Source organism: Festucalex cinctus, chromosome 4 (assembly GCF_051991245.1).
Source record: "Festucalex cinctus isolate MCC-2025b chromosome 4, RoL_Fcin_1.0, whole genome shotgun sequence".
NCBI lineage: Eukaryota > Metazoa > Chordata > Actinopteri > Syngnathiformes > Syngnathidae > Festucalex > Festucalex cinctus.
In genome coordinates, this window is record NC_135414.1 from 31,394,438 (window position 1) to 31,422,052 (window position 27,615).

The 27,615-nt window shown below is 38.7% G+C and overlaps 1 protein-coding gene across 5 annotated transcripts; it reads left to right on the top strand.

The window, feature by feature from the left end:
- Positions 1 to 396: 396 nt before the first annotated feature.
- dpy19l3 (dpy-19 like C-mannosyltransferase 3) lies at positions 397 to 26,197 on the top strand. 5 transcript variants are annotated; one of them, XM_077520284.1, is made up of 19 exons: positions 399 to 607; positions 890 to 1,039; positions 1,725 to 1,852; positions 7,515 to 7,605; positions 8,979 to 9,100; positions 10,189 to 10,334; positions 10,453 to 10,576; positions 10,671 to 10,805; positions 11,990 to 12,121; positions 13,293 to 13,394; positions 13,921 to 13,994; positions 15,152 to 15,310; positions 15,791 to 15,913; positions 18,301 to 18,412; positions 19,569 to 19,625; positions 20,761 to 20,843; positions 24,427 to 24,559; positions 25,178 to 25,336; positions 25,916 to 26,197. In XM_077520284.1, exons 1-19 carry the CDS (start codon positions 502 to 504, stop codon positions 26,087 to 26,089), a joined length of 2,310 nt encoding a protein of 769 aa, XP_077376410.1. In that variant the 5' UTR covers positions 399 to 501; the 3' UTR covers positions 26,090 to 26,197. The 5 variants fall into 5 exon arrangements, with proteins under 5 accessions (XP_077376415.1, XP_077376410.1, XP_077376411.1 ...); XM_077520285.1 differs by having other exon boundaries at positions 436 to 620; positions 886 to 1,039; XM_077520288.1 differs by having other exon boundaries at positions 436 to 620.
- Positions 26,198 to 27,615: the final 1,418 nt, after the last annotated feature.

A 27,615-nucleotide genomic window follows, 5' to 3' on the forward strand; every position in this document is an offset into this window, starting at 1 on the left:
TTTTGCATTGCTGGTACATGTAATACTAGCATAAAAAGAAGTCCTTAGGTACACACATAATTACATGAATTAATACCTCATTAACACTCAATTAACAGCTTTATTAGTAAATTCAGTTGTTTGTTTTTCTTAATACTGTATTAGTTTGACGAGAAAAGCTTGCACGTGAGGGTTTTTTTTTTAAGCTCGTTTTGACAGCTCCCATTGTCTCAGTGCAGCGGATACATCCGTGTCAATGACGGCTGACAAAGTAAAATACACCCACATGTGAAATGTAGTTTAATAACTCACGTACGCACTATTAATGACTGTAACATACATCGATTTTGTATTTATGGGCAAATGTAATCACACTGATAATTTGTGCGTAAATAATTACATTTTAGGAACACTATTATTTTATTTTGAAGGCAAGCCTTGTCAAGTTCCGGCGTAGACACTCAATCGAAACCCGGGAGGCGAAAAGCCAACAAAAGCGATGAATGTGTGTTCTTGAGGCTGATGAGAGGGGAGAGAAGGCGCCGTGGAGGTAACCAAGCTGGCCAGAAAGGAGACGACAGACGCTTAAGTGGACGACGTTCTCCCGGTTGCGGTTCGGACGCGTACGGTTGGTTTGCCCGGTGTGTGTGCGCTTGTTTTCGTATCGGGAGCGCGCGCCGCGGTGCAACAATGCTCGCGAAAATCACAACAATGTCGCTTTGCTGGTTAGTAAAAGACACATAGGAGAATTTAGATCAGCCTTGTGCTCTAAAAATGTGTTTTAATATTGATTTCGTCTCGTTTATGGGCCCTCACCCACTACCCATATTAAAGAAACATCCCATCTATCAGATAAGAAAACAAACACAAGATGGCGTCGTTGTTTACGTTTGTGTCTGTGGCCAGGCAGGGCCGCGCATCATGGCTGCCCTGCGCCAGAGGAAGGGCAGCCGGGGTAAGTGGCCCCCCCAGTGCACCCCTGCAGACTCTCAGCAGCCTCAACATCGCCATCAGGCCAACTGTTGCTCCCAGCATCATCACCACAGCGACCTCCTGCAGGGTGAGTTACAGGTCACAAACATGCCGTTCGTCTCTGGGTGAAAAGACAAAGAAAAAGAGAATTTATTTATTTTTTCCATCTAACCATCTGAAGATGTGCATTATTAAAACATTTATTATGTTGTGTCAATTCTCTGTTCTAAAATTGGTTATTTCATATTTTTAACTCGCTGATTTTCATGAAATAATTGGTGTGAAATAAACATAGACATACATTGAGTACAGTTAAAATGTTTTCATTTATTTAATTAAATAATTTATTTATTTATCATAAATAATAGAACATGTTAGTAAAATACTAATGTAATTAAAGGATATCTTAAGTTTTTCATTTATTCTATTAAATAATTGGTAGATGTATTTGTTGTAGAGAAAATACAATAGTAACTATGCAAATATCCAATATACATATACAGTACATTTTTAAAATTTTAATGTGGAAAAATGATGTTCCATCACATCATTTTCCAAAAATCTAATCATAAGTCATTTATAAATTTGCCATTATTTTGAAAGTAATAATAATAATATAATTTGTAATTAAAAATGATTAACAAATTAACAACTAAATTCATGCTGAATGAAACAAAAGATGAGAATAAATTATTATATTCTTATTAACGTTAATGTAATCTGTTGGTTCTGTTTCTTGACGTTTTCTGTCATGCGTGTGTGCACAACCGCAGGCGATTGGTCGTGGGGGTCCATTGTGTGGACGTCGGTGGGCTGGTCGGTGTCGGTGGGCTTGGGCCTGCTGTGCTGCATGTACATGGCCACGTTGCACGAGAACGACCTGTGGTTCTCCAACATCAAGGTGAACAAACAGCAATTCTTTTTGCTTGTTCTTGTTTATTTCTGTTGCACCTCAATTATATACAATTCGAAGTTATTATCATCGTTATTGCTTGACGTGTTCTCATGGTTTCAAATCATGTTTCCCCATTGAAATTAATTGAGATATTGTTGATCCGTTCCAGCCTCTCAGTAAAAAATACCACTATAGAAAATAAGCATTTTAATAAGACAATAGCACCATATAATAGCTTGTATAAACATATATATTATATACATGTTCTAGCTTAAATATTGCCAGGGTCCCGAAAACACATTTATACGTTTTTTTTTTACATTTGTTTTATGCTAGTACATACAGAAGGCTTTGATGTAGCCTCTGACCTGAAGAGGTCGCTTAAAGCAATGGTAGTTATTACAAAAACCAACCAGTAGGCAGCAGCAGAGTATAAGAAACCAACCAGGGCCATGTTGCAACAAGCTCTTTTTGTCAGTGTTTTCAACAGGTTTTCGAATAATGAAGAAACTTAGCTATATTCTAATCATAATTGTTGCAAAATGGAGGCATATACAAATATTCTTTTTTTTTTTTCCTGATGAAAGAAGAGACTCTAATCTTTCTTTTGGTGGGCTCCATGTTTTTATAGCAATAGAAGAGAATATTCTGAGTGCCTTGCAAAATCAGTCCAAATCCAGTAAAATAGCTGTGAGCGAAGGGGGTTGCTTCAGTCAAAATGGCTGCCAGTCAATGAGTTAATAAAGAAAACATTAATGACAATTGAATTTAATGTAACATTTTTTTTTTGCCACAATTTTTTACCTTCACTTCACTGGTCATTCTGGTTTCTGTGCCTTGGCCACCTGGGGGCAGTACAATACAGACAAACTGGTATACATTCCAAATATATATATATATATATATATATATATATATATATATATATATATATATATTGTACTGTTCGCATCACAGCTAATGGCTACAGCTAACAGTTAGCCCTCCAGATTGTCACACCAGAATGAACAAATCAATGCAAAATGTAAAAAATAAAAAGTTTTATTTCAACAAAAGCTGCACTTGTTTGGTTCTAAGTGTTGCCACGGTGACTGAGTTGAACACTGGATGTTTGGGATTGACATCATCTTTGGCAGTGCACTTATGTTCTGCGCGCACACGCACACGTACACGCAGACTCACACACTCCAATAAGACGTTTTTCAATGACCAGACCTCAGCCACGTTCCTTTTTCCACCACAGAAAAAAGTTGACAAGTTCCACCGCAGTGTCTCATCCTTTAAAATAATTCACATAAAATTATCCAATAAATTCTCGGTTACTTTTCGACCTTAAAAAAAAAAAGAGCTCCACATGTTTTTGACATTTACACTCACAGTGTCCTGCGACACAAAGTTTCTAAACAGGATAACAAGGAAAAAGGCTGGAAAGTGAATCAATTCATCTTCATTTTAGATGGGGGATTTTCATGAGCAACACTTTTTTTTTTTTTTTGTGACTAATGTCCATGTTTGCGGTACAAAGTGTGCGGCGGGAAGTTTTCAACATCCTCCGGGAAGGATAAATCCAAAGTGATGATCTTACCTGATGGTTTTTCTTCCATACACAATTGTAACCAGTCACATCTGTCTTGAATGTATTTTTGTTTGCTAGTTAGCGGGATTACGCAAAACCGTGCACCTCGTAGAAATTAACCCGCTACGTTCCAATGCAAGTATGGATACAGAAATATGATTATTCTCTGCGTTTTTATTGGTCATAAACTGGTTCATACCCGAAGGTTGCCGTTCTGATCTAAGTGTGTACAAAAATGTGTTGGGGTTTTATATATGGGTTATATATATAAAAATATAATATATATATTTAAAAAAAAAAAAAAAATATATATATATATATATATATATATATATATATATATATATATATATATATATATATATATATATATATATATATATATATATATATATATATATACCGTACCGTTTTCACGTGAGGGAACCGGTATATTTATTGTTGAAAGAGCGATCTTGATTGTTTTTTTTCATCAAGGTGACAACTGTTCTTCCTGGGGTCCCTCACAGAAATTAAAGACAAATGAAACAAAATCCTTCAATTTCAACAATCCTTCACCTAAACATTCCAACATAGATAAATAAGCGTAAATAAATTGAGCTTGTAATTAAAATGACAATTTAAAAGAAATCCGCAATTATCCTTGTACTAGCATCATTTCTGGACCCATTCAACATTTGATTACATTATTCATTTGTACACAAGGTTATACAGCACCATTCAGAAATTATTTTCCATTTATTGCTTTTTTTTTTTTTTTTTTTTTTTTTTAAGTTTCCTTTTAAAGCTCAGTGTTTTAACCCTAACAAATAGGACTGGAGGAGGGAAGATGGTTGCGGTATGAAAATACTCTGCGCATTATACTTCTTTTCAGTGTGTTAGTTGTGGGAATAGGCAAGGTCAAATAATTACATCGGCCTGTCTGCTGCCATAGTTATGCCTTTCAGTGGTTGCTAACAAACTCTAACCTGAAATATAGATAATATTTCTTAAAAGCAAAATAAGATACGTGTTCATAAATTCAGGTTAAGGTTAGCATTTGTTCGGCGTTATGTTCGAATGGAGTTGTTGCTTAGTTAGCAGGCATCCTCCATGGACAATGATGTCATTCTGGGACAGATCTCATTCCGTGGGAGTCGTTTCGTGTTCAGGTGGAAAGTCTTCCTGCAACCGGAGTTTGCGTGCGAGGAAAATGACCAAAAGACTTTAGAGTAATGAAACTTTTCAAAACAAACAAACGCTCATGTGGGGCCAATCTGCGTTGAAGCCTGGAGTTGTAATGATCCTGACCTTTTGAAAGCAGATCCGCATGCAAACCCCAAAGTGATTGTCAAAGGATGAGTGGGAATAAAGATAAAGCCTGCTTGGAAGCTCTTGCTGCTTCCTGTAACGTCAGCATTAACTCATGTGCACATCCAGACACCCACCAGGTGCTCCGCGGAAAACAGCCTCACATTCTTTTTTTTTTTGAAGACGTGTAAGCTCTCGTTTGGCTCATACGTGGCTGCACATTAGGAGTGGGAATGTTTGACTGTCTCACAATTCCATTCCGATATTTGGGTCTGCGATTTGATTCAGAATCGATTTTCGATTCAAAATGATTTGATTGACGATAATTTCTGCTACAATTTAGAGATGAGCAACTAATTGCCAAGATCTACTCCAATCTAACTTGCTAATGCTAATTAGCGCGCTAGTCGTACAAAACGCTTCAGGAATGTATACAGAGAAGCATCGTATGCTCTTCCTACGCTGCAAAAAAAAAAACAACAAAAAAAAAAAAAACTTTTATTGGCATAACTTGATCGTGACTTTTTCCCTTCTACTCTCTAATAGTGATGTAACGATATCCAAACATCACAATACAATATTATCACGATATGAAAGTCACGATGCGATAATTATCACGATATTGTGGGGAGGTTGGCAATACAAAAAAAGGTCACAATATTGTAAAAAAAAAAAAAGAGCTCATACTATAAAAAAACAAAAAAAAAACAAAAAACTATTGTGCTTTTGTACATTACAGCAATGCATATAAACAACCTACAATCTCTAATAACACTTCATTTTGAGGCAGTTACTTGATAATATAAAAACACATCGAGTTCATCAAGACTTGTTTCAAAAGCATATATTACGTTAATCTTACCATCAATGTGGATTTTAAACATATAAGGGCCAAAACATGCCTTGTGAAAATTAAACTGCAGTAAAAAAAAAAGTAGCCACCAGAGGGTGCCAGAACTGCACAAATGCAAATCAACCTGACTTTTTGAACAGATGTGCTGCTTTTGATATCGTGACATGACGACGACGATATATTGTGGCAGTTTTAATATCGCGATATCACGATATTGCCCTTATCGTTACATCCCTACGCTCTAATGTGGATCGCTTTTGTTTTTTCCGCAGCCAAACGCACGTGCCGTCGCAGACATGACGTCTTGCGTCTTGATTGGTTTACTAGGTCATGCGCGCGTGGTTTACCGTAAGGTCAATTCCCATCAGCTTTCCATCCTGTGCTGGCGTGAGACTTGCATTGGTCAGGTGTGAAGTCATGTCCACGTGCGTCGCAACAGCGAGCTAATTTCAGACGCAGCTGGAGTACGCATCCACAAGTGCCCAAACATTCCCCAAACATTCCCCCCACCCTTTCCCTGCGTTTGTCCCGTCCTGTTCTTATAAAAGGTCAGACGCAGTCCACTCGCTTTCCCACTTTTCCATCCTCGTCCTGCGTTTGGACTTTGTGGCAGCGCTCCTTTTTGTTTTTTGTTTTTTTTATAACTGGGCCTCTGTGAGACCCCACCAGGAAGCTGGACGAGGTTCAAATCCGAGGCTAACCCGGCCGGTTACCATCGAAGACCTGCTGCTTTTGTTTTTAATTTGGAAAGCAAGTCGGAGGGTCGTAAAGTAAAGGAGCCGCTCATTTCCTGGGAGAACGTTTTGGCGCACGTTATCTGCCAAGGTGCTTGGAAAGCGAAATGATTTGGGAACCACTTTGAAGACGCCTCTGCTGCGACTCTTCCGTCGACTCCGGATGGATTTCAATCTCTTCTGTTGATGGTTTCACTTTGATGATGGAGCTCCGCAAACGGCGACGAGGTGCCAACAGGTCCGCCCAGGATGAAGAAGAAGAGGAGGGGGAGGAGGCGGGGGGCCCTGGTTCCGGCTCACTGGCTCCCTGGCGGAGGGGGTGGCGGACTGTTGCCACGGCGACGGGGCTAGCGACGGCCGGCCTGCTGGCTTTGACGCAGGCCTGCTGCGTCAACGCCTTGCACGAGAACCTGCTGTGGTTCCATCAGCTCACGGTAGCAACCTTCTCATAACACAAATACAACACAATGTTACGGTTGATGTTTTTATTAACAACACCGGCAAACTATCTGCTTTAATTAATAAGCAGGGTAGAAAGAGGTCAACTTTTCTCTCTAAATCATTCCGCCTTTTTTTTTTTTTCTGGAACATAATTTATGTCACTTTTTTTTTCAGGAACATTTGTGACTTTTCTGTCTTCTGGAATAAGTCTTAGCATGAAATGCCAAAGAAAATCACAACTAAAGTGAAGTCCTCTGATACAGTATATCATTGGGCTTTTAACCCATTTGCTCCCAAAAACGTATAAATACGTTCTATTTTAAATATTACCAGTGTCCCAAAGACGTTTTTTTTTAATACTATAGCATACAGAAGGCTTTGATGCAGCCTCTGAACTGAAGAGAATGGTTGAAGCAATGGTAGTTATTAGAAAATCAGCCAGTGGGTAGCAGCAGAGTATAAGAGATCAACCAGGGCCATGTTGCAACAAGCTTTCTTCCCCCAAAGTTTTAAACAGATTTGTGAATAATGATATATTCTAATGTAATGCATGCAAAATGGAAACAGATAGAAATGTCTTTTTTTTTCCGGATGAAAGAAGAAATTCTAATGTTTCTTTTGGTAGGTTCCATGTTTTTATAGCAATCTAACACAATATATTCTGTGGGCCTTGCAAAATCAGTCAAAATCCTTTAAAACAGCCGGGAGCAAAGGGGATTGCTTCAGTGAAAATGGCGGCGAGTGAATGAACTAAAAGAAATGTTGTTGTTTCAGGAGGTGGAGCGTGAGATCTCCTTCCGGACCGAATGTGGACTTTACTACTCGTACTACAAGCAAATGTTGAACGCTCCCTCCATACAGGAAGGTACACCTGAAATATTCAGTCTAAGCTAGAATGCTAACTTGTGGCAAATATAAACAAACAGCACGAGTCTTTCGCTGTTCAATATCCGAAAGTTAATGGTCTCAATTGAAAACATAACCCATGCACAGAATTAGCATTAGCTACGTGATATTGTGACTAATGATTTCTTGTGAGGATGCTAACTAAATATGGCAGTCATGTGCGTGTTTTAACCTCAGTTTATTACTGATTAAGTATTGTTAAATGAGCAGAAATCACATCATCAACTTACATGTTCATTTACCTAGTTTCTACATGCAAACAGCAAATGTTTATGGACTTAGGTATAATTCTTTTGTTAAAAACAATTTTTAAAAAAACCTAGTTGACTTTTGTTCTTACTTATATGTTAGCAGGACACATTAGCATTAGCTTGGCTACACCCATGTTCTCCATTTTCCATCCCAAAGTGTACAGTTTATTGCTAATGGCTAAAATGACTCCTTCCCATTATCATCATCATCATCAAAATTCCTCGTTTGCCTCAATTTTCCGCTGCTCAGTCGAATCAACTGACTTGACACGCAGAGAAGAATGAAGTCAGTGGAAGAAAGGAGGACGCGTTTGCCTAATGAGGGAATATTTTGAGAACGAGGGAGAGATAAAGTGAAGTGTGTGGGTGGAAAACGTGGACGCTGTTTATGGAAAAATCGGGGCCGGTTGCTCCGGCGGATCAAGCATCCGTCGGGATCGGGATGACGTCCGCGGCCCAAAGTCGGCGGCGGAACGTCGCATGTTTGGCATCAGACGTTGTTTCAATCACAGCAAACACGTTGTAATCATTTCCAAGCCCCGCAGGCCTGTTTGGAATCATCACACCAAGATGGGTGCAGAATCATTCTGGGTCATTTGGGCCACAGTTGATTGTTCCGGAAGATCATTGGGATTACTGTGGCACACTTTTGCTGAAAGAAATTGGAACTAAAATGGCCACTTTAAAGCAACCTGACACTTCCTGTTGTCTTTTCAACCATTGCTTCTTTGACTTTTTTGTGTATTTCCACCAAATTTCATATTCCTAAGTGAACCTGGCTTTGGGGGCTGTCTTAAAAAAAAATGAAGGACACCTGGAAATGTCTTTGAACCAAAATGGCCGACTTATTGTGTCTTTTCAGGCATGACTTTTTTTGGGGGGGGGGTTGGTGTCTACTCATGTCTACCAATTTTTATTTTGCCCAGGTTGTTCAGGTGTTGAATTTTTACAACTTTAACTCCTGCTAAATGTCAATTTTGAGTATGGATACACATGATTCAAATTTGGTACTAATGGGACCACCAAATCTTATGTTTGATATGTTGAAATTCCATAAATGTTTTTTGTTTTTTTGGCTCAGGATTGTCGGAGTTGATCCACGACAACTTGACGGAGTCCAAGAGGACCATCAACCTCCTGCAGAGGATGAACATCTACCAGGAGGTCTTCCTCAGCATTCTCTACAGGCTGCTGCCCATACAGGTAACACGCACGCAGCAACTCAATAATCATGATGTTGGTCATGATGCTGTCGTTTTGCCAATTATGGTCATGATACTCGTGATCATTCTGGCCACGGCCATCACAATCTTTTTGGCCATGATGATCGTGACATTTCGGTGAAGATTATGGTGACAATTATGGTCATGATAATCATGATCATTCTGCCCTAAATAATCACGATCATTTCGGTCATGCGATTGTGAATATTTTGGTTGTGATGATGGTAAATATTCTGCTCATGATGATCATGAAGATCTTGACATTTTGGTGAAAATAATGGTGATAATTACGGTCATGATAATCATGATCATTCTGGCCACAATAATCACAATCATTTTGGTCATGTGATTGTGAATGTTTTGGTCATGAATAACCATGATCAATTTGGTCATGTGATTGTGAATATTTTGGTTGTGATGATTATAAATATTCTGCCCATGATGACCATGACATTTTGGTAAAGATAATGGTGACAATTGTGGTCATAATAATCATGATCATTCTGGCCACAATAATCACAATCATTTTCGTCATGTGATTGTGAATATTTCAGTCATGATGATCGTGGCATTTTGGTGATGATAATGGAAAAAGTTATGGTCATGATAACAATCATGATCATTTTGGTCATGTGATTGTGAATAGTTTGGTCATGATGATCATGATCTTTGTAGTCATGATGATAGTGACATTTCAGTGAAGATAATGGTGACAATTATGGTCATGATGATAATCATGATCATTCTGGCCACAATAATCACAATCATTTTTGACGTGATTGTGAACATTTTGGTCATGAGGATCATGATCATTTTGGTTATGATAATTGTGATCATTTTGGTCATGATGATCGTGACATTTTGATGACGATAATGGTAAAAGCTATGGCCATGATAATCACGATCATTTTGGTCGTGTGCTTGTGAATATTTTGTTCATCCTGATTGTGACATTTTAGTGAGGATGACGATGACAGTTATGCCCATGATACTTGTGATCATTTTGGCGGCGATAGTCGCGATCAATCTGTGATAATGGCGAGAATTTTGTTGGTGCGTGTGTTGCAGTCATACCTGGAGCCCATGTACTTCTACATCTACAGCGTGTTCTCGCTTCAAGCGGTGTACGTGATGGCGCTGTACCTGACGGCCTGGCTCCTGGCCGGCTCGTGGATGGCGGGCGCGCTGGCCGCCATCTGGTACATCCTCAACAGGTGGGCGGCCGCAACATGTCCCGCTAAGCTAATATAGCGTGCAGAAAAAAAGAAAAAAAAAATCAAGTTATTGGTGTAAGGGGAATGCTAATTATGCTAATTCAAATTGTGTTTGCAGGGTGGACACGACCCGCGTGGAGTTCACCATCTCGCTACGAGAGAACTGGTCTTTGCCCTTCTTGGCGCTGCAGGTTGCCGCCATCACATGCTACCTGAGGCCTCAGCTGGGCGCCTTGCAGCAGGTGCGCACGTGCTAACTCAAGTTAGCTCATAGCTGTGTTAGCATTAAGGCCTTTGTTGAGTTTTTTTTTTTTTTTTTTGTCTTCACCGAGGCAGAAGGTGATGGTGTGGTTGATGTACGTGTGCAGCTTCTGCTTCTGCGTGACGTGGCAGTTCAACCAGTTCATCTTCCTGGTTCAGGCCCTCGTCGTCTACACGCTGGACTGTGTGGACGTGCTCAACACTGCGCAGGTTGGATGTCTCAGCAGTTTTTTTTTCTTTTTTTCTTTTTTTCTTTTCACTATTTGTTCCCAATTAAACTTTTCCCCCCCAAAATCATTCAACCACAAAATGCAGTGCTAGAGTCCAGTCATGTCGACTTCTATTACTAGAAAGTAGCCTACTTGCTGATACGCAAACTCAAAACCAAAAATGTGGTTTCACATTTTTTTTCCCACTTCTGTTTTCACTCCTAAGTAAACATTTTGAAATGAAACGAAGGGAAATTGGTCAAAGGATGAATGAAAATGGTCAAAGAAAAATGAGGGGGAAATTCTTGATCAAGCAGTGAAAAAAAATAAGAATACAAAATTGTCTGCATTTGAGAGCTCAGTATCCAGAATATAAATACCATTTATCAGAAAATGGGTGTAAATAAAAAATAAAAATAAATTGATAAAGACAATGGCAAAAGAAATAAATAAAATAAAAATATTGGTGAAATATTGGCAAAGAAAAAAATAACTGGTTAATAATGACAAATTGTCAAAAAATGTTGAAAATTGTTACCAAAAAAAATAATAAAAATTGACAAGAAATCTTTAAATTGGTAAACAAAGAATGAGTAAAAATGGTCATTATTGCAAAGTCAGTCAAAGCAAAAAATCAGTGAAAGCAAAATCATCATGACAAATATTTCCCTAAATGTCAAAAATTGTTAGAAAATTATAAAAAAAAAATGATAGTAAAAAAAATAGGAAAAAAAAAGAAATTTGTCTAATTGGAAACAAAAACAATGAGTAAAAAATTGTCATAAATGAGTGAAAATTTTCAAAAAATTGTCCAAATCTATTCCAAATTTTTTTTTATTTTGAACTGATAAAAATAATAAAATGGTCAATAAAAATGATCTTTTTTTTTTTTTTTTATTGGGTTTGAAAAAACAATTATTGTCAAAAATAGTAAAAGGATGGGAAATTTGTCAAAGTTAGTCAATATTGTCGTGAAACAAAAACTAAAAAAAATAACTAAAAAAAAAAACTATGGTCAAGAAAATAATGAAACTGTAGTATACTGTACGATAGTATAGTATAGTGTAGTATTCTATAGTATAGTATAATGACCATATGGTAATTTGCTGCCCTATTGTGACTGCAAGGTGACTTTTCCTCCGTTCTGCCACTGTGTTGAGTTTTTCTTTTTCCTTTTCTTTTCAGGTGACCACACTGTACTTGGTCCAAGTGAGCGCTCTACTGAGCGTGTGGCTGCTGCAGTTCTTCAACGCCATGATCCTGGGCTCCTTAGTGCTCAGCTTCATCGTGGCGGCCCTCCTCGTGCGTCACTTCCACGTGCGTACAGCCACGCACACGCACACGCACGCATCCGTGGCACATGATGGATGAGACGCCTGGCACGCATGTCTTTGTTTAAGCTGCTGATAATTCCACTTTGGGAGCTGAGACATATTTTCCCCGTCAACTGCGTCAAGCCTTAATGTAATTTATTCCAGTCTGATCTTATCACGGCGACAATTAGGAAGATATTTAGCGTGACAGCGAGACGGAGCAAGGCTCTAAATCATTTATGTATGTATGCTAAGCTACTTGTTGAAAATAGGCTGCTTTTAATATGTACGGGGCAAAAAAAAGTGGTATGACTCATTCATTTAGTCCCAGACGCTGTTAAATTAGATTCTCCAAAATGAAAGCTTTAATTAAGCTAAAAAAAAAAAAAAATAGTTAATCTTTCAGTCCACCATTTGGAGGTCTTAATAAATGCCACTTTGTCCCATTGGGAAGAAAAATAACAATTGCAATAAAGATTTAGGTCCTTTGCATTCACAAATGTTGTTACAATTACTTATTTGAAGTCAAATATTTGTACATATGATCTCTACAGTTCTTTCTCTAAATGAGTAAAAATGAGTGGAAATGATCAAAATTAGTTTAAATTGTCAAAAAAACCCTGTAAAAATTATCTAAAATCAGTGAAAATGTCCACAAATGAATTAAACTTTCTGACATGAATGACAAAAATGTAAAATTGTTCAAAAATGAGCAGAAATGGCAGTAAATGTGTATCATATTTTCAGTACAAGATATGTGCATTATAAAACAATATATATTATCTCCAAATATTTATCCTAAATGAGTGAAAATGTCCAAAAAATAGGGAAAAAATGCCCATTTGTGAAAATGACATCAATTGAGTTCATAAAAATCAGTAAAAAGAAATTAGTGCAGCAAAGAATGATTGAAAATAATCTAAAAATGAAAGAAATAAGACAAAAATGAGTGAACACCATCCATCCATCCATCCATCCATCCATCTATCTATCTATCTATCTATCTAAAATGGTCAAGAAATGATTATTGTCCAAAAATAAGTGAAGGTTTTTGTGGGGGGAAAAAAGAGTGGAAAATGTGAAAGAATGGCTAAATAATGGTTAAAAACGTGAAGATAATGATGCTGACAATGATACTATTGTTAATTGATTGATTGTTTTTTGTGCTCCTGCAGTGTTCTTTGAAGAGGGGAAGTTTTGGGGTGCGAGTGTCCAAGCTGATGATCCACAGCACTGGCGTCCTCCTGCTCACCTTCACCATCAACTTCCTCACCAAGGTTGGCCTCCGTCATCAATTTCCTTTTCTTCCAAGTCATAGTTTGTTTGGGGCAAGTATTCACATTTGTTGATTTTACATGTAAAATCAAAAAAGGACTGTAGAAAATGTAAGAAAAAAATATAGTAAAATAAGAAAATTATGACTTCAAATAAGCAAAATTATCTGCCATCAAGAACAACATAAATGACTTAAATTTACCTGTAAGATTTAGAAAAATAAGAAAATAATATGATTCCCATATCAACCACAGCGGTCTTGAAAATAGCATTTTGATACAAAAAAAAAACAAGTTATATTGACTTTTTCCAAGCTGTAGTAAATGGAACTACCGTAGTTAAAAACAAAAACATGACTAACTATGTATGATCACAAAATGCATTTATCCAAATCCAAACCTTGCCGTGTAAAGGTACAACCTTGAGGCCACAATTCATCTGACACGTGGAGCTCCCATGCAAGTTAGTTTTTTCTATTTTTTTATTTATTTTTTTCATCCCTGACCTTATCTACACGTGTGTTTGCAGACGGCGCTGCAGCTGCGATCAGACGAGCACATCTTCAAATTCCTCAAGTCAAAGTTTGCCTGGGGGCCCACCAGGTAGGAACGGCGTACGCGACTACTCGCGCTCGCCGTTGTGCGTTTGATTCCTCCGACGCTGCGGCACCTGCGCGCGTGAATAATAGATGACGGCGCGCGCCATCGATTAGACGGGCGCTCGGCGCGGCATTGCTGGCAGATAACGCCGGCTTGCCGCACCGCACGCGGGCGGCCCTTCAATTATTCAGCAGCTGGCGCGCAATGCGACGTTTATTGTGTGATTCACACGGGGGCCTCCTTTGCCGCTTCTTATTGGGCTGCGATGTTCAACCGGAGACACAGAAAAAAATAGGCAGGAAAAATCCAGACTTGCAAATGGGCAAAAATTTTACAAATTTATCAGAAAATGCATAAAAATTACAACAACAACAACAAAAATCCAATGAATAAGGGAATTTAATGAAATGGGTAAAAATTGTGTGAAATGTTGAAAAAAACAAATGAAAATGTTTAAACATTAAGGAAACGGAGTGACAAGTTGAAAATCGGAAAATGATTCCAAAATATGTCAAAATTGTAGAGGAGCAACAATCAATCAATTAATTGACAACTAACCAGTTATAAAATTAATCAAAATGTATGTTCTATAATTGATTAATTGTTTAGAGACCTTGTGTAATTTAAAATTGTCTACATTTTTGTCAATATTCTCCAATTTCTGTCATCCTTCATGAAAGTAGATTGATTATTTTTCTGTTGAAAACAATCATCAATATTTTCTGACATGTTACGAAGCAAAAATGGATGGAAATGAAAACTTACAAAAAAAATTATATATATATATATATATATATATATATATATATATATATATATATATATATATATATATATATATATATATATATACACATATATAAATAAACTAATGCACAGATGTAAGGATTATTAAAGTAATCGTTAGTTATGGCCCAAGAAAATTGTGAAGAAAATTGTAACTGTATTGTTAAGTATTATAGGTCAAAATAAGTGTAAATCATAACATTTTATCAAATGATAATTAAGAGAAAAAAATCATCCAAATAAGATTAAAAATGAAAAAAGATGAACAATGTGAAAATGGTCGAAAAATGAGTAATATCGGTCCATAACGCAAGAGTTTGCAGTTTTTTGCCTCCCAAACGTGGAATTGTTGACAGTTTCTTGTCCTCCTTCAGGGACTTTGACGCCAACCTGTATCTATGTGAGGAAGCCTTCGGCGCGCTGCCGTTGGACACGTTGGAGCGTTTGTCCGCCACCCTCCTGCTGGGCCCGTACGCCCTCGCGCTCATGCTGATGGGCGGCGCCCTGGCGCTGGCGGCTCTGCGGAACCTCAGGTGGGCGCACCCCTAGGAAGTGGACTGGGGCCCTCGATGCTCTGAAAATCCCCATCATGAATTTCCCGCATCTTCCCGTGCACGCCTCACGCACTCGCTCGCCCGCCGCCGGTGCCGTCTGCCGCGTCAAACTGCTCTCATTAGCATAGCGACTCGCCGCGCCGATGCCGAGCCGCCAGAACAAAAGGGGCACTCGGCCATTCGGGAAGGAATCCAGACGGTTTGCCGCCCGGGCGCAGACAAAAGACACAAAGAGTCACCTCGGCATCCATCCGAGTTGATGACATCACTTCCCCCATGCGGCCATTTCAGATGCTCAGTGGGTCATAGCCGATGAGAAGTGAATCATCCCATCTGAATCCTATCAATTCCAGACACCTTCCTTCCTTTCTGCCTGGAGCGCACGCTTGGAATATTTGCACGCTCCTGACTCTCTCGCTTTCTCTTTTGTGTGCGTGTGTGTGGCGTCTCGCCCCGCAGGACAAAAGGTGGCGCCGCCGAGAGGAAAGCAGACGGGCCAGCGGTGGCCTCCTTTCGTCCGGACGTGGCCTACAACCTGATGCACACCATCTTCTACGGCCTGCTGGCCTTCAGCACCATGAGGTGATCGCAGTTCAGAGTGGATACACATTTGTGGGTGTCACTTGCATCACAAATATACATTTGTTTGCAATTTCTAGATTCACAAACATGCAATTATTTGCATCACAAACATACAATTGATTACAGCTACTAGATTCACAAACAGTTATTTAGTTACTTGGATTACAAACATACAATTGATTACAGTTACTAGATTCACAAACAGTTATTTAGTTACTTGGATTACAAACATACAATTGTTTACAGCTACTAGATTCACAAATGGTTATTTAGTTTCTTGGATCACAAACATACAATTGATTACAGCTACTAGATTCACAAACAGTTATTTAGTTACTTGGATTACAAACATACAATTGTTTACAGTTACTAGATTCACAAATGGTTATTTAGTTTCTTGGATCACAAACATACAATTGATTACAGCTACTAGATTCACAAACAGTTATTTAGTTACTTGGATTACAAACATACAATTGATTATAGCTACTAGATTCACAAACAGTTATTTAGTTACTTGGATTACAAACATACAATTGATTACAGTTATTAGATTGACAAACATTTATTTACTTGGATCACAAACATACAATTACTCACAGTACTTGGATCACAAACATGCATTTGTTTACAGTTGCTAGATTCACAAACAGTTATTTTGTTACTTGGCTCACAAACATACAATTGTTTAAAGTTAAATTTACTAGGTTCACAAAGATACAATAATTTATATTATTTGGATCCCAAACATACAATTGCTCGGTTCACAAACATTCTAGGGTGGGGGGGTCGGCCTCTTTTTTTTCCTTTTTTTTTTTTCTTCCTCCGTTTCTTCCCCTTAAGTGCCACCTCGTCGTCGCCACGGCAACAGCAGCCGCACTGCCTGGCGCCGACCTTCTCTTCTTCTTCTTCTTCTTCTTCTTGTGAACGCATTGTGTCCCTTCATAATGCATGCGCCGTCTCTCAATGAAGGCAAGGCAAGTTTATTTGTATAGCACATTTCATACACAAGGCAAATCAATGTGCTTTACACAAGGAAAGACAACACATAAGCATCAAAAAACAATAGTTAACATTCAGAGGAAAAAAAATAAAAAACAAAAAATAAAAATAGGTTACAAAATTTACTATAAAAAAAAACATACAATAACAATCTTAAAACATTATTCAACAAACTTTAAAACATTTAACATAAAAAAGTTTAAAATAATATTAATATTATGCCGATGAAGTGACGGATGTCCATGCATACGCACGCGCGCACGCACGCACGCACACACGCACGTCTTGGTCGACAACGTTCCTCTGTCAAGTGGAGATTGCGCTGAACTTTGTCGACGCTCTTTGTGAAAAGCGACGAGAGAAAAAGAGAAGAAGTTTATAATTGGAGTCGTGACTTTTTGTGTTGAATTTGTTTCAACAATCTTGCAACGGGCGCAAACTTTTTTTTTCTGCAATCCTAGTCGGAGAAAAAGGACGTGCATTCCATACGGAGTCGCTCACGTTAGGGTTTCAAGCAAGAGTTACGGTTTCAAGCCAGCGTGAAGTCTAAATGAAGTTTTCAAGGGAGAGTCAGGGTTTCCAATTTGGGTTTCAAACAAGGATCGGGTCTCAAGCAAGGGTTTGGGGTCTGAAATTCTGAGTTGCCAGCAAAAGTTTGTTTTCCAAAGACTCGGTTAGGTTTGCAAATTAGGGTTTCAAACAAGTTTTAAAGTTTCAAGCAAAGGTTCGGTTTTCAAGACAGGGTTATTATGGTTATTAGGGTTTCAAACCTGAGTTCCGATTTCAAATTAGGATTTCAAACAAGGGTTCAAGCTTCAAGTGAAGTAGGGTTTAAAAAGAGGTTTGGGTTTCAAATAAGCGTTACAACTGTTATGGTTTCAAGCAAATGTTAGGGTTTCAAAACCAAGTTAGTATTTTCAATTCGAGGTATTTTCAATTGGAGATTGTGTTTGTGCTTTCAATTGAAACATTTCAACTCCAGTTAGGGTTTCAAATGATGCTTTCGAGTTTTCAAATGAACGGGATTAGGATTAGGAAGACACTTTTGAAGGCAGGATTGCAATTGAATCCAACATGATTTCACGGGCAAAATCAGCTCACACCAACGTTGTTCAAAGAACGTTTGAATGGACACGAAAGAGGAGGCGGCACGACATCCCGCGACTGCGTGCGCGTTCGAGAGCGTTCGTGCGCGTTCGAGAGCGTTCGACAGCAGCGGCGCAAGCTGACAAATTGGATTTCGTTGGCTTCCTGTAAAGTGCTGATGAAGAGCACGAGGCCAAAAGTGCAGCCAGACGTCCTTTCTTCTTCTTCTTCTTCTTGAAAAAGTTTGTTTTCTTTAAGCTTTGACTTTCCTTTTCACGCCTCCTCCTCATTTTTTCCAGGATGAAGTACATCTGGACGGGACACATGTGTTGCGTGGCGGCGTACGGCGTATGCGGGCGGGACGTGTGGGCGATGCTTCTCCACGCGTTCCCGTGCAACACCAAAGTCGCGGTGAGTCAACGCCGACCGGAACCGCCGAACTTTTATCGGGGAGGTCAATCGGAGGCGCTGCAAATGGCGGCGGCCGTGTGCCCACTCCCACTTAACGCCAGTTACAATGGGATGGAGTTGTGAGGGTGTGTGCACTTTTGCAAACATGCAATCTCACTTTCAACGCAAGTCTTTGTGGATATAAAAAGTCTACACACCCTTTTTATATCCACTCTGAAGTAATCATGAGTACATACAGTTGTTGAAACACTACAATCGGTAGGGTTTCAAGACACATTTCGCGCTTCAAATTAGGGTTTGGATTTCGAAATTTGAGTTAAAAGACAGAGTTCGTGTTTCAAAGTAAGGTTTCAACCCTGGGTTATGGTTTAAAATAGGGGTTTCACTTGTTTTTTTGGTAGGTTTCAAATTAAGGTTTCAAAGTAGCGTTTTATTTCAGGTTTCAAATGAATGGTTCAAGAAAGGATGAAGGATTATTTTGAGTGTTTTCAAAACAGGGTTAGGGTTTCAAGACAGAGTGAAGGTTTCAAAGTCGGGTTTCAAGAACAAATTAGGATTTAAAATTTGGGTAACTTACAAGACTGTTGTGGTGTCAAACCAGGATTAAAGTTTCAAGACAGAGTTGGGGTTTTCAAATTAGGCTTTCTTGATCGGTAGGGTTTCAAATCAGAGTTAGGGATTCAAGCCAGGTTTAGGCTTTCAAAATTGGGTTAGTGTTATGACGTTATAAAGTATTTGAAGACAGGGTTAAGGTTTCAAATGAGGGTTTCAAGCAGAGATTGTAGTTTCAAACATGGCTGATGGTTTCGGATTAAGGTTTCAAGGCAAGAGAAGGGATTCAAATGCGTGTTTTAAAGGCAAAATGAAGGTTTCAAAATAGGGTTTCAAGCCAACATTTGGGTTTTTGATTTGTTTTACAATGCGAGTTTGCCAAGTAGGGTTTCCATCCATACTTTTTTTTTGAAGTCAGTGAACGCATCATTCCCAGACAAGCTTGAAAACTGTGCAAGGTGCACCGACTGCCATCAATCAGTCCACATGTGAAGTGTCGCTTTGAGCCACCAGGGGTCAGTGTGGCTCTGACGCTGCCTCCATTGACTTTGAATTGCGCCTGTGTGCTTTTTTTTTTTTTTTTTTCTTTTCTGTCACCCACCAGCTCCGATTGGTCCGATACGCCGCCCCCGTCGCCATCATGGCCTTCCTCTATTACAAGGTAACACCTTGCCGCACTCACTGACACTGCATACACAAAAAAATATGTATATATATGAAAAGAAAATAACCACCCCATTGTGCGCCACCAAACAGTTTTCTTATTATTTTTGATTGTCATTTCATAATGCGAGCAGGAATTTTTTCATTTTTTTTTTTTTACAAAAGCTGAAGGCTAATAGGACACATTCAAACATTTACCTTCTGCTGCGGCTGCCATTGTGAATAAGCACACATTTATGTTTATTTATTGATTTATTCTTAACGCACTGTTACAGTGTCACCACTTTATTTTCAATTTTTAAACTCGATTTATTTTTAATTTCACACATTTTAGTTTAGTCTATTGTGTCATGTTCAGAAATGATTATTATTATTGCTACTATTATTTTTTTATTATTATTATTACCAGAACAGTACACCATTTAAGTGTCAACACTTTATTTTCAATTTTTAAATTTGATTTATTTTTTATTTTTTTATTTCATACAGTTTGTTTTGTCTATTGTGCCATGTTCAGAATATTTTTTTTTTAATTACATTTTTTGTATTGTTTTGATTTACTGTTTAATTTTATTTATTGTTATTCTTTTTTCTTTTTTTTAGATTTTGATTAATTTTATTCAATTGTTGTTTTTAATTTTAGTTGACAAATTCTGGACACTGTGTGAAATGGAATATGCTGCAATGTGTTTGTAGTTTTTTTTGTTTTTGTTTTTGTTTTTCTTCATTTTTCTATCCTGTGTGGTAATGTCAATTTTTTAGTGAAGTTTTCTTTTTTTTTTTTTCAGATTGTTTTGATTTTGTACGTGATGGTTTGTGATATTTACCTTTAATCCAAAGAATGTCATCATTTTTGTAAAATTAAACGGTAAATTAACTTTTTTTATTTATTTAATTCAGTTGTTAAGCTCTGATGACATTTTGTAATTTTATCTATCATTAAAGTCTAATTAATTTGAATGTAAGTTTTTTTTTTTAATTAATAATGTAATTGCTGAAATATATTTTTCAAATGTCGTATGCCTTTTTTTTTTTTTTTTTTTTCCTCCTCCGGACTTCAGTGCAAAGACTCATTGCAATGTTTTTTTTTTTTTTTTTTTATCGCATGACATCATTTTGATGGTCGTTGGCAGTTCTGGCCCAAGCTGGTGGAGGAGCTATCTGACTTGAGGGAGTTCTACGATCCAGACACTGTGGAGCTCATGACCTGGATTAGGTACACGCACGCACACGCGCACGCACACGCACACGCACACGCAGATCATCATCTCTTACATCAAAGGCAAATCTTATTAGTTTCTCCACTTTGCTTGATGTTCTTGATTAGGGCGTGTGCGCGTGTGCATTGTGTGTCAGTGCGCGCGCGTGCGTGTTGTGGGGTGCGTGCGTGAGTGCGTGTGGCCCCTGACTGATGAGAGCCCAGGGGTCTTGATGAATAAGAAATGGAAGTTGTTGGAAGAGGCTCATCTTCTGGCACAGCTCCAGTAGCCCCCCCCGCGCCCCCCCGCGAGGGTCTCCGTGGCCGGGCTACTGATCAAGATCGAGAGCGTGGGCCTGCTGGGACACGAGTGGGCCTCGCAAGTCTCGACTGCGGCCGCCTCGTCCTCACTCAAGTGCACACTTCGCACTTGAGTTTGTACGAGGCGCTGCTGTTTTGGTTAGCAACAGGGTTGGAACGGTGCTCAGGAAGTCAACGCTTTCATTTGTGCGCGTTTGATGCTCAGATGGGAGTTTAGTGTTGGCACGAGCGACTGTTTTTAGAATCGATTAATCTGGTGATTATTCAATCCATTAAATGACTAATTGATATTCATTTTCATTGTGCATTAGGGATAGACCGATTATTGGCAAATATCGGCATCAACCATTTTTTTAACCTAAAAGCTGAGCACTGATCAGTGAATACATGCGAATGTAGCGAATTTGGGGTTTTCATCAGGAATTGTGAGAGTCAGGAATTCAAATTCGGGTTTCAAGAATGAGTTTACCACTGGTGTTTTTTCATGTAGAGTTTCAGGCCTTCCTGAGTAGGCTCCACTGTTCTATTTAGCAACAGAGTTTATATAGTCCCATATATTTTATATTTTTGTGTGTGTGACCAATTTGGGTATCAGAATGCTATCATTGTGTTATTACAACGTTATTACACAGTTATTACAATGTTATAACACTGCTATTACACTAATTGTTGTGATTGCAGCTGCTACTGCTAAAATGCTAATGTGTGTGTGCGCGTGTGAGACACGGGCTCCTTTGCCTCAGGATCTAATCCCATTAGGCAGCCAGGATTATATTGGCTGTGCGGAATTACTCCGGCGGGGGAGGGGCTCTAAACTAAGCCTGTCCGCCGCGCTAATTACATTCCGGATGAAAGTGTTACGGGCGGCGACGGAGGCTCGTCTTACGGCCGCCGCCGCGTCAGAGCTGAGCGGGGTTATTAGGTTCCGCGTGAGGAAATCAGGCTGCCTAACAAGCAGCGCAATGAAAGATGGATGCCTGCACGTTGGATGTTTTTGTAGTTGGGATTGAGAATCGCTCCTTTGAATTTGTGGCGTGATGGAAGTCATTATTTGACGCCGTGGGTGTTCAAAATGCAGCACCAGGAAATGCGTACATTTTTCTATAAGGGGTTGTTGTCGTTAGGTTGTGGATGCTGCTACACTTTTTTGTTTGTTTGTTTGTTTGTTTCTGATTTGCTTTTCTAATTTTAGTAAATAATTTATGATCAATCAACAAACAATTCAAACAGGTGTAATGTCACTGTCGACCACTAGGGGGCATCTGTATGTTTGAAAGAAGAAGGTAGCATGTATTCGACCGCGGCCTATTTTTGGTTGAAACTGATTGAAATGCCATCCTGCTTTTTACGCCTACAGAAAGTGGCCACACACGTTGCACATGATCAAATATGAGATGACACTTTTTATGTTTTGTAGAGGTACTCTCATAAAATGAATGATGCAATCCAAATATGACCTGTCCCGACGAGAGTGTGACGATATATCGATATTGCAATGAATCGTGATACTTTTTCTCCCGATAGGTTATCGATACGCCTACGCAAGTATCGCGATATTTGTAGTTCATATATAGCCACTAGAATGGCTGCATTGTTCATGATTTATTGAGCAATTATTTGGCGGGCCACTAGGGGGGGTGCCCCATAAGAGTGGCATGCAAATGGAGACAAGTCTGCAGGGGAAGAAGACTCATGAGCTTAGTTATTATTATTATTATTATTATTATTATTATTATTATTATTTTTCATTCTTTATTATCATTATTTTTTTATTTATATTTTATTTCTATTTTATATATAATTATTCTTTTTTATTTATATTTTATATATATATATCTATTGATATATTATATTATGTATTTATATTATATTTATATTTAATCATTTTTATTATGAATAATTTTTTATTCTTATTATTTATTTATTATTTATTTATTATTATTTATTGATATTTATTTATTTTCTTAGTATTTATTTATTTATTTTATTTATTTCTATTATTATTATTATTGTTATTTTTATTTATTTATTTATATTTTATATATTACAGATATTTATATTATGTATTTATATTTTTTTATATTATTTTTATTATAATATTAGGAATTATTTTTATTCTTTTTTACATTTATTTTTATTATTTATTGATATTTCTTTATTTTATTAGTATCTTATTTATTTATTTCTGTTATTATTATTTTATGATTTGTTTTATCTCAGATTATCGTGGATTTATTACCTGAGCAATATATCGTGGTATCGTCATATCATGAGATAATCGTATCGTATCGTGAGGTAGCCAGAGGTTCCCACATCAAGTCCCGACATCCACGTTCTCCAAAACGAATATGATGATTTTTTTCATTTTGAAAACGTCTCGCCACCCGCTGACAAGTGGGAGTGCTACCAAAACTGATATGCTCGTTTCATTTCAATGCAATGCAAATCAGTTCCGAGGGGCATCCAGGAAGTCTCCCGGGGGACTTCCTGCCGCGCGGCGCCCAATCAACTGGACTGACTCAATCAGGAACTCCGAGTCAAAACGACCCACTTGCGCACTTCGATCGTGTGTCAGCGCACACATTTTTTTTTTTTTTAGTACGACTACTTAACATTCCTGCAATGCTTTGAACATTCCGAAAAATTGGGAACACGGACAGCGGGCAATTCGGGACGTTTCATCCAGTTTGGATATTTGCACTTGACGCAAGTTGTGTGACCTGGACGTGATTTTATTTAATTTTTTTTTAAATCCGACTCATGGTGCTTCACTGATCTGTATAAAATACTGGATAAGCACTAAAAGAACAAGGAGGTCTTCAAAGCAGCACTTAAGCAGCCAACCACCAAACCTGAAGAGAATATGAGCGTATGGATGTCGAAATTCGTATATGGACCGAGACATATCTGCTCGAGAGATGGGAGTGGTAAGATGGCCGCCCTGCGGCTTCAACGGTTTGCATGGACAATATATATATATATATATATATATATATATATACACGAGTTGAACAAATGATACACGGATTTTTTTGTTCAGCGTCTTGTTGCTTCTTTTTTTCGTCTGAACTTGACATGTTGGCCCCAGAAGTTGAAAGAATTGCCAACCTGAAGCTCACGCAGCCTCGGCAACAAAGACTCAACGTCAACAAAACCTTGCAGATTCATTTTATGTTTTTTTTCCTTCTCTCGCGTCTTTTCATCCTCGTCGCCACGCCGTGTAACAATGGCCGCCGCGTCCTCGCTCTAATCCGCCGCTGCGGCGCTTTTTTGTCGGCAGCACAAAGACGCCCGAGCGCGCCGTCTTGGCGGGAAGCATGCAGCTGCTGGCCGGCGTCAAACTGTGCACGGGCAGAATCATCACCAACCACCCGCACTACGAAGACAAGGACCTGAGGGACCGGACCAAACAGGTTGGTTTGGGGGTTTTGAACTTCAGCCTTGAAAAGGCAACAAAATGGCCGCCCAGTGACAAAATTGAGAGATTTTCGTGTCGGTCCTCGACTCAAGTTTTATCCGTCATCAACATCTGGAAGAAGAAAATCCAAAAGGTGCATTTGTCATTTGATTTCATTGGCCCACCGAGGAAATGAAACGTTTTTATTACCACGTGAATGAACACGTTTGTCGACATACTGACCGGATGTTCGTGTACCCGTTTCTTTTTTTTTTTAGTGTTTGTGTAGTTGTGTGTGATTGATCAAACGAGCGTTCATTTAACGAGCAAACAACGTTTCCCCCATGTGAATGCCAGCCGGCGCGTTTTGCGTTTTGCCGCCTTGCCGGAGGGCACGTCGTCAGCCGGCTCGACGTCTCCCCGGCAGACACAATCGCTGCACTAATGAAACAAACGTTTTGTCTCCTGCGTGCCCAAAAAACAACATTAGCATCGCTTCGCTCCTCAGTGATGTCAGACGGCTGCCAAAAATGACAAAACGCTGCAACCTGCTTCCAAAATCTTGACAACGGAAAAGCAGTCCCGTCCGTTCTCAACTTGCCGTCACCAGCGCGTTTGTGTTTGGATGTTGGAGGTGTACCAGGTGTACGCCCGCCGCTCCCCGCGGGACGTCCACGCCATCTTGCAGCGATTGGGCGCCGACTACGTGGTGCTGGAGAACTCCATCTGTTACGAGCGCCGCCACCGGCGAGGATGTCGCCTCAGGGACCTGCTGGACTTGGCCAACGGACACGTGAGTTGGCCTTCTCGTCCGCCCCCGCAAACGTCCGGCGATGCGAGTGACGAGCGCCGACCGACGCTTGTGCTGTCATTTTACAAGTCTGGGAGCGACATCTCGCTTTTTTCTTTTTTTTTTTTTAAGCGACCATGTATAGTCAGGCGTTTTTAAAAAGATGACCATAAGGGGTCTTTTTTTTTTCTTTTTTCTTTTTTTAAGAAAATGCATTTTTAAACAACCATGTATCGTAATCATTTTTTTGTTTTTTTGTAAATTATCATAAATAGTAGTAAAGATTTTTTTTAAATTATTAAGGCGTTTTTGTTTTGTTTTGTTTTTTTTGTTTTTTTCAAAACGACCATGTATTGTAAGGGGTTTAAAAAAAATACAGAAAGAGAAAAATTAATTTAAAAAAAACAAAAACAAAAAAAAAGGCTTTTTTTTTGTTTTTAAAGCAACCATGTATAGTCAAGCGTCAGGCAAAAAAAAAAAAGACCATGTAAGGCGTCTTTTTTTTTTTTTTTTTTTTTTTTCATGATCTCAGCATGAAGACAAAAATGAGATGGTCACATGACCATGTTGTGTCCCAAACAGATGATGGACGGCGACGGCGCCAACGACGCCGACCTGGTGGCCGCCGCCCACCCGCGATTTTGCGACGCCATCAGGACCGACTCGCCCGAGTACGCCGCCTTGTTCAAAAGAACCTTCCACAACAAAACCTTCCACGTCTACCGAGTCAGGAAGAAAACCAAGAAGAACTCGTAACATTTGCAGCACGGCGCAACTACTTTTTTTTTTTTTGTCTTTTCAAAGAAGAAAAAACGGTTTGGAATATTTGTTCAACTGTGTGTGGAATAAAGTACACCAACTTTGCATTGGCACTTTTTTGGCAATGGACAAAGAAATGTGGACAGTTTTACTTTTCACAAAGTGTATTAATGGTTAGCAAAATGCTAACATGTTGCTTGTCAGCGACGTTGATTTTTCCCTTTGACAGTCGAAAAGTGCTCTATGGATGTTCAAAACTGCCAACATTCCAAAATAAATAGATCACTAAATTAATAAATGATTAAAAGTGAAAATAAAAATGGATATAAAAAACATATATAATTCGATAATTATATCCCAAAAGAATATATAAAGGGAAATTAAAAAGAGCAAAAATATATATATATATATATTTTTTTTTTTTTTTTTTTTTTTTTCCATTTATTTATTTTGAGTTTTGGCAGTTTTGGTCCTCCATCGTATGTGGTCAACTTTGGTAGGAAAACATCACATGTTAGTTGTGGTGGTTTGGAAATGAAAAAAAGCTCGCAAAACGGCTAATGGCACATAAGCAATGTGCGATGAAATCAGAAGGAAAATGCGAGCAAGCAGTTGTGATTTGATCCCGTTCGACTTGCCCAAGTGCGAAATCGGAGCTAATTTCATGCTAACCAAACAGCTTTGGAAAACATTAGCAATGTGCTAGCAAGCGGCTCGTGAAAGTGCTTTTCAGCCGTGTTGTGATCTTGCTCATGTTTTTGCTTGCCGTCATTCTCATCAGTTGAAGCCTCAACCTCGCACTTCCAATCATCTCTCACACGCACCGAGTGGCGTGAATAATGGAAGTGGCGAGGAAATTGCGGCGCTGATTCTCCGTGGCAATCCAAAAATCGTTGCGAGTGTTGCCGGCGCATCGCTTTGCGTGTGAAAGCAAGCCGAGAGAGGAAGGAAGAAAAAAAAAGAAAAGAAAAAAAAAGAGCGAGCGAGATGAGAATGTTCCTCGTTTTCGCAACACGTGATTGACAGGCGCCGTCCAATGTTTGTCATTTGGACTTTTACCGCCGCACTTGTGACGAGATGACGCTTTTCCACTCTGCAGCCAGGAAATGAAACATTTTCAAGAAGTGGAACATTCACCCTCCTGTTAGGTTGGTTTTCTCAGGAACAGCAAAAAAACGTTCCTGGGTCAATTTGACACGGGATTTCGTGATAAAAAAAAACAAAAAAAAACATCCCAATAAACATTATTCACCATTTGTATTGCAAATATTTGAAATTAACCATTTTTTTTTAAGACATAATTCATCTATTTATAGTCCTTTAAGCGAAAAAGGCTAACATTTGTTCTTTAACTTAAAATGTGGGTCATTTTGACCCGCAATATAACAGGAGGGTTCAAATTGAGTAAGGATGCGAAAAAGAAAAATGATGGAAACATTGCAGAAACAAATTTTAGTCAAAGAAAGAAAAAAAATGCAGTTAAACATACTCAACTTCTATTTAATCATAAAAAATAAAAAATC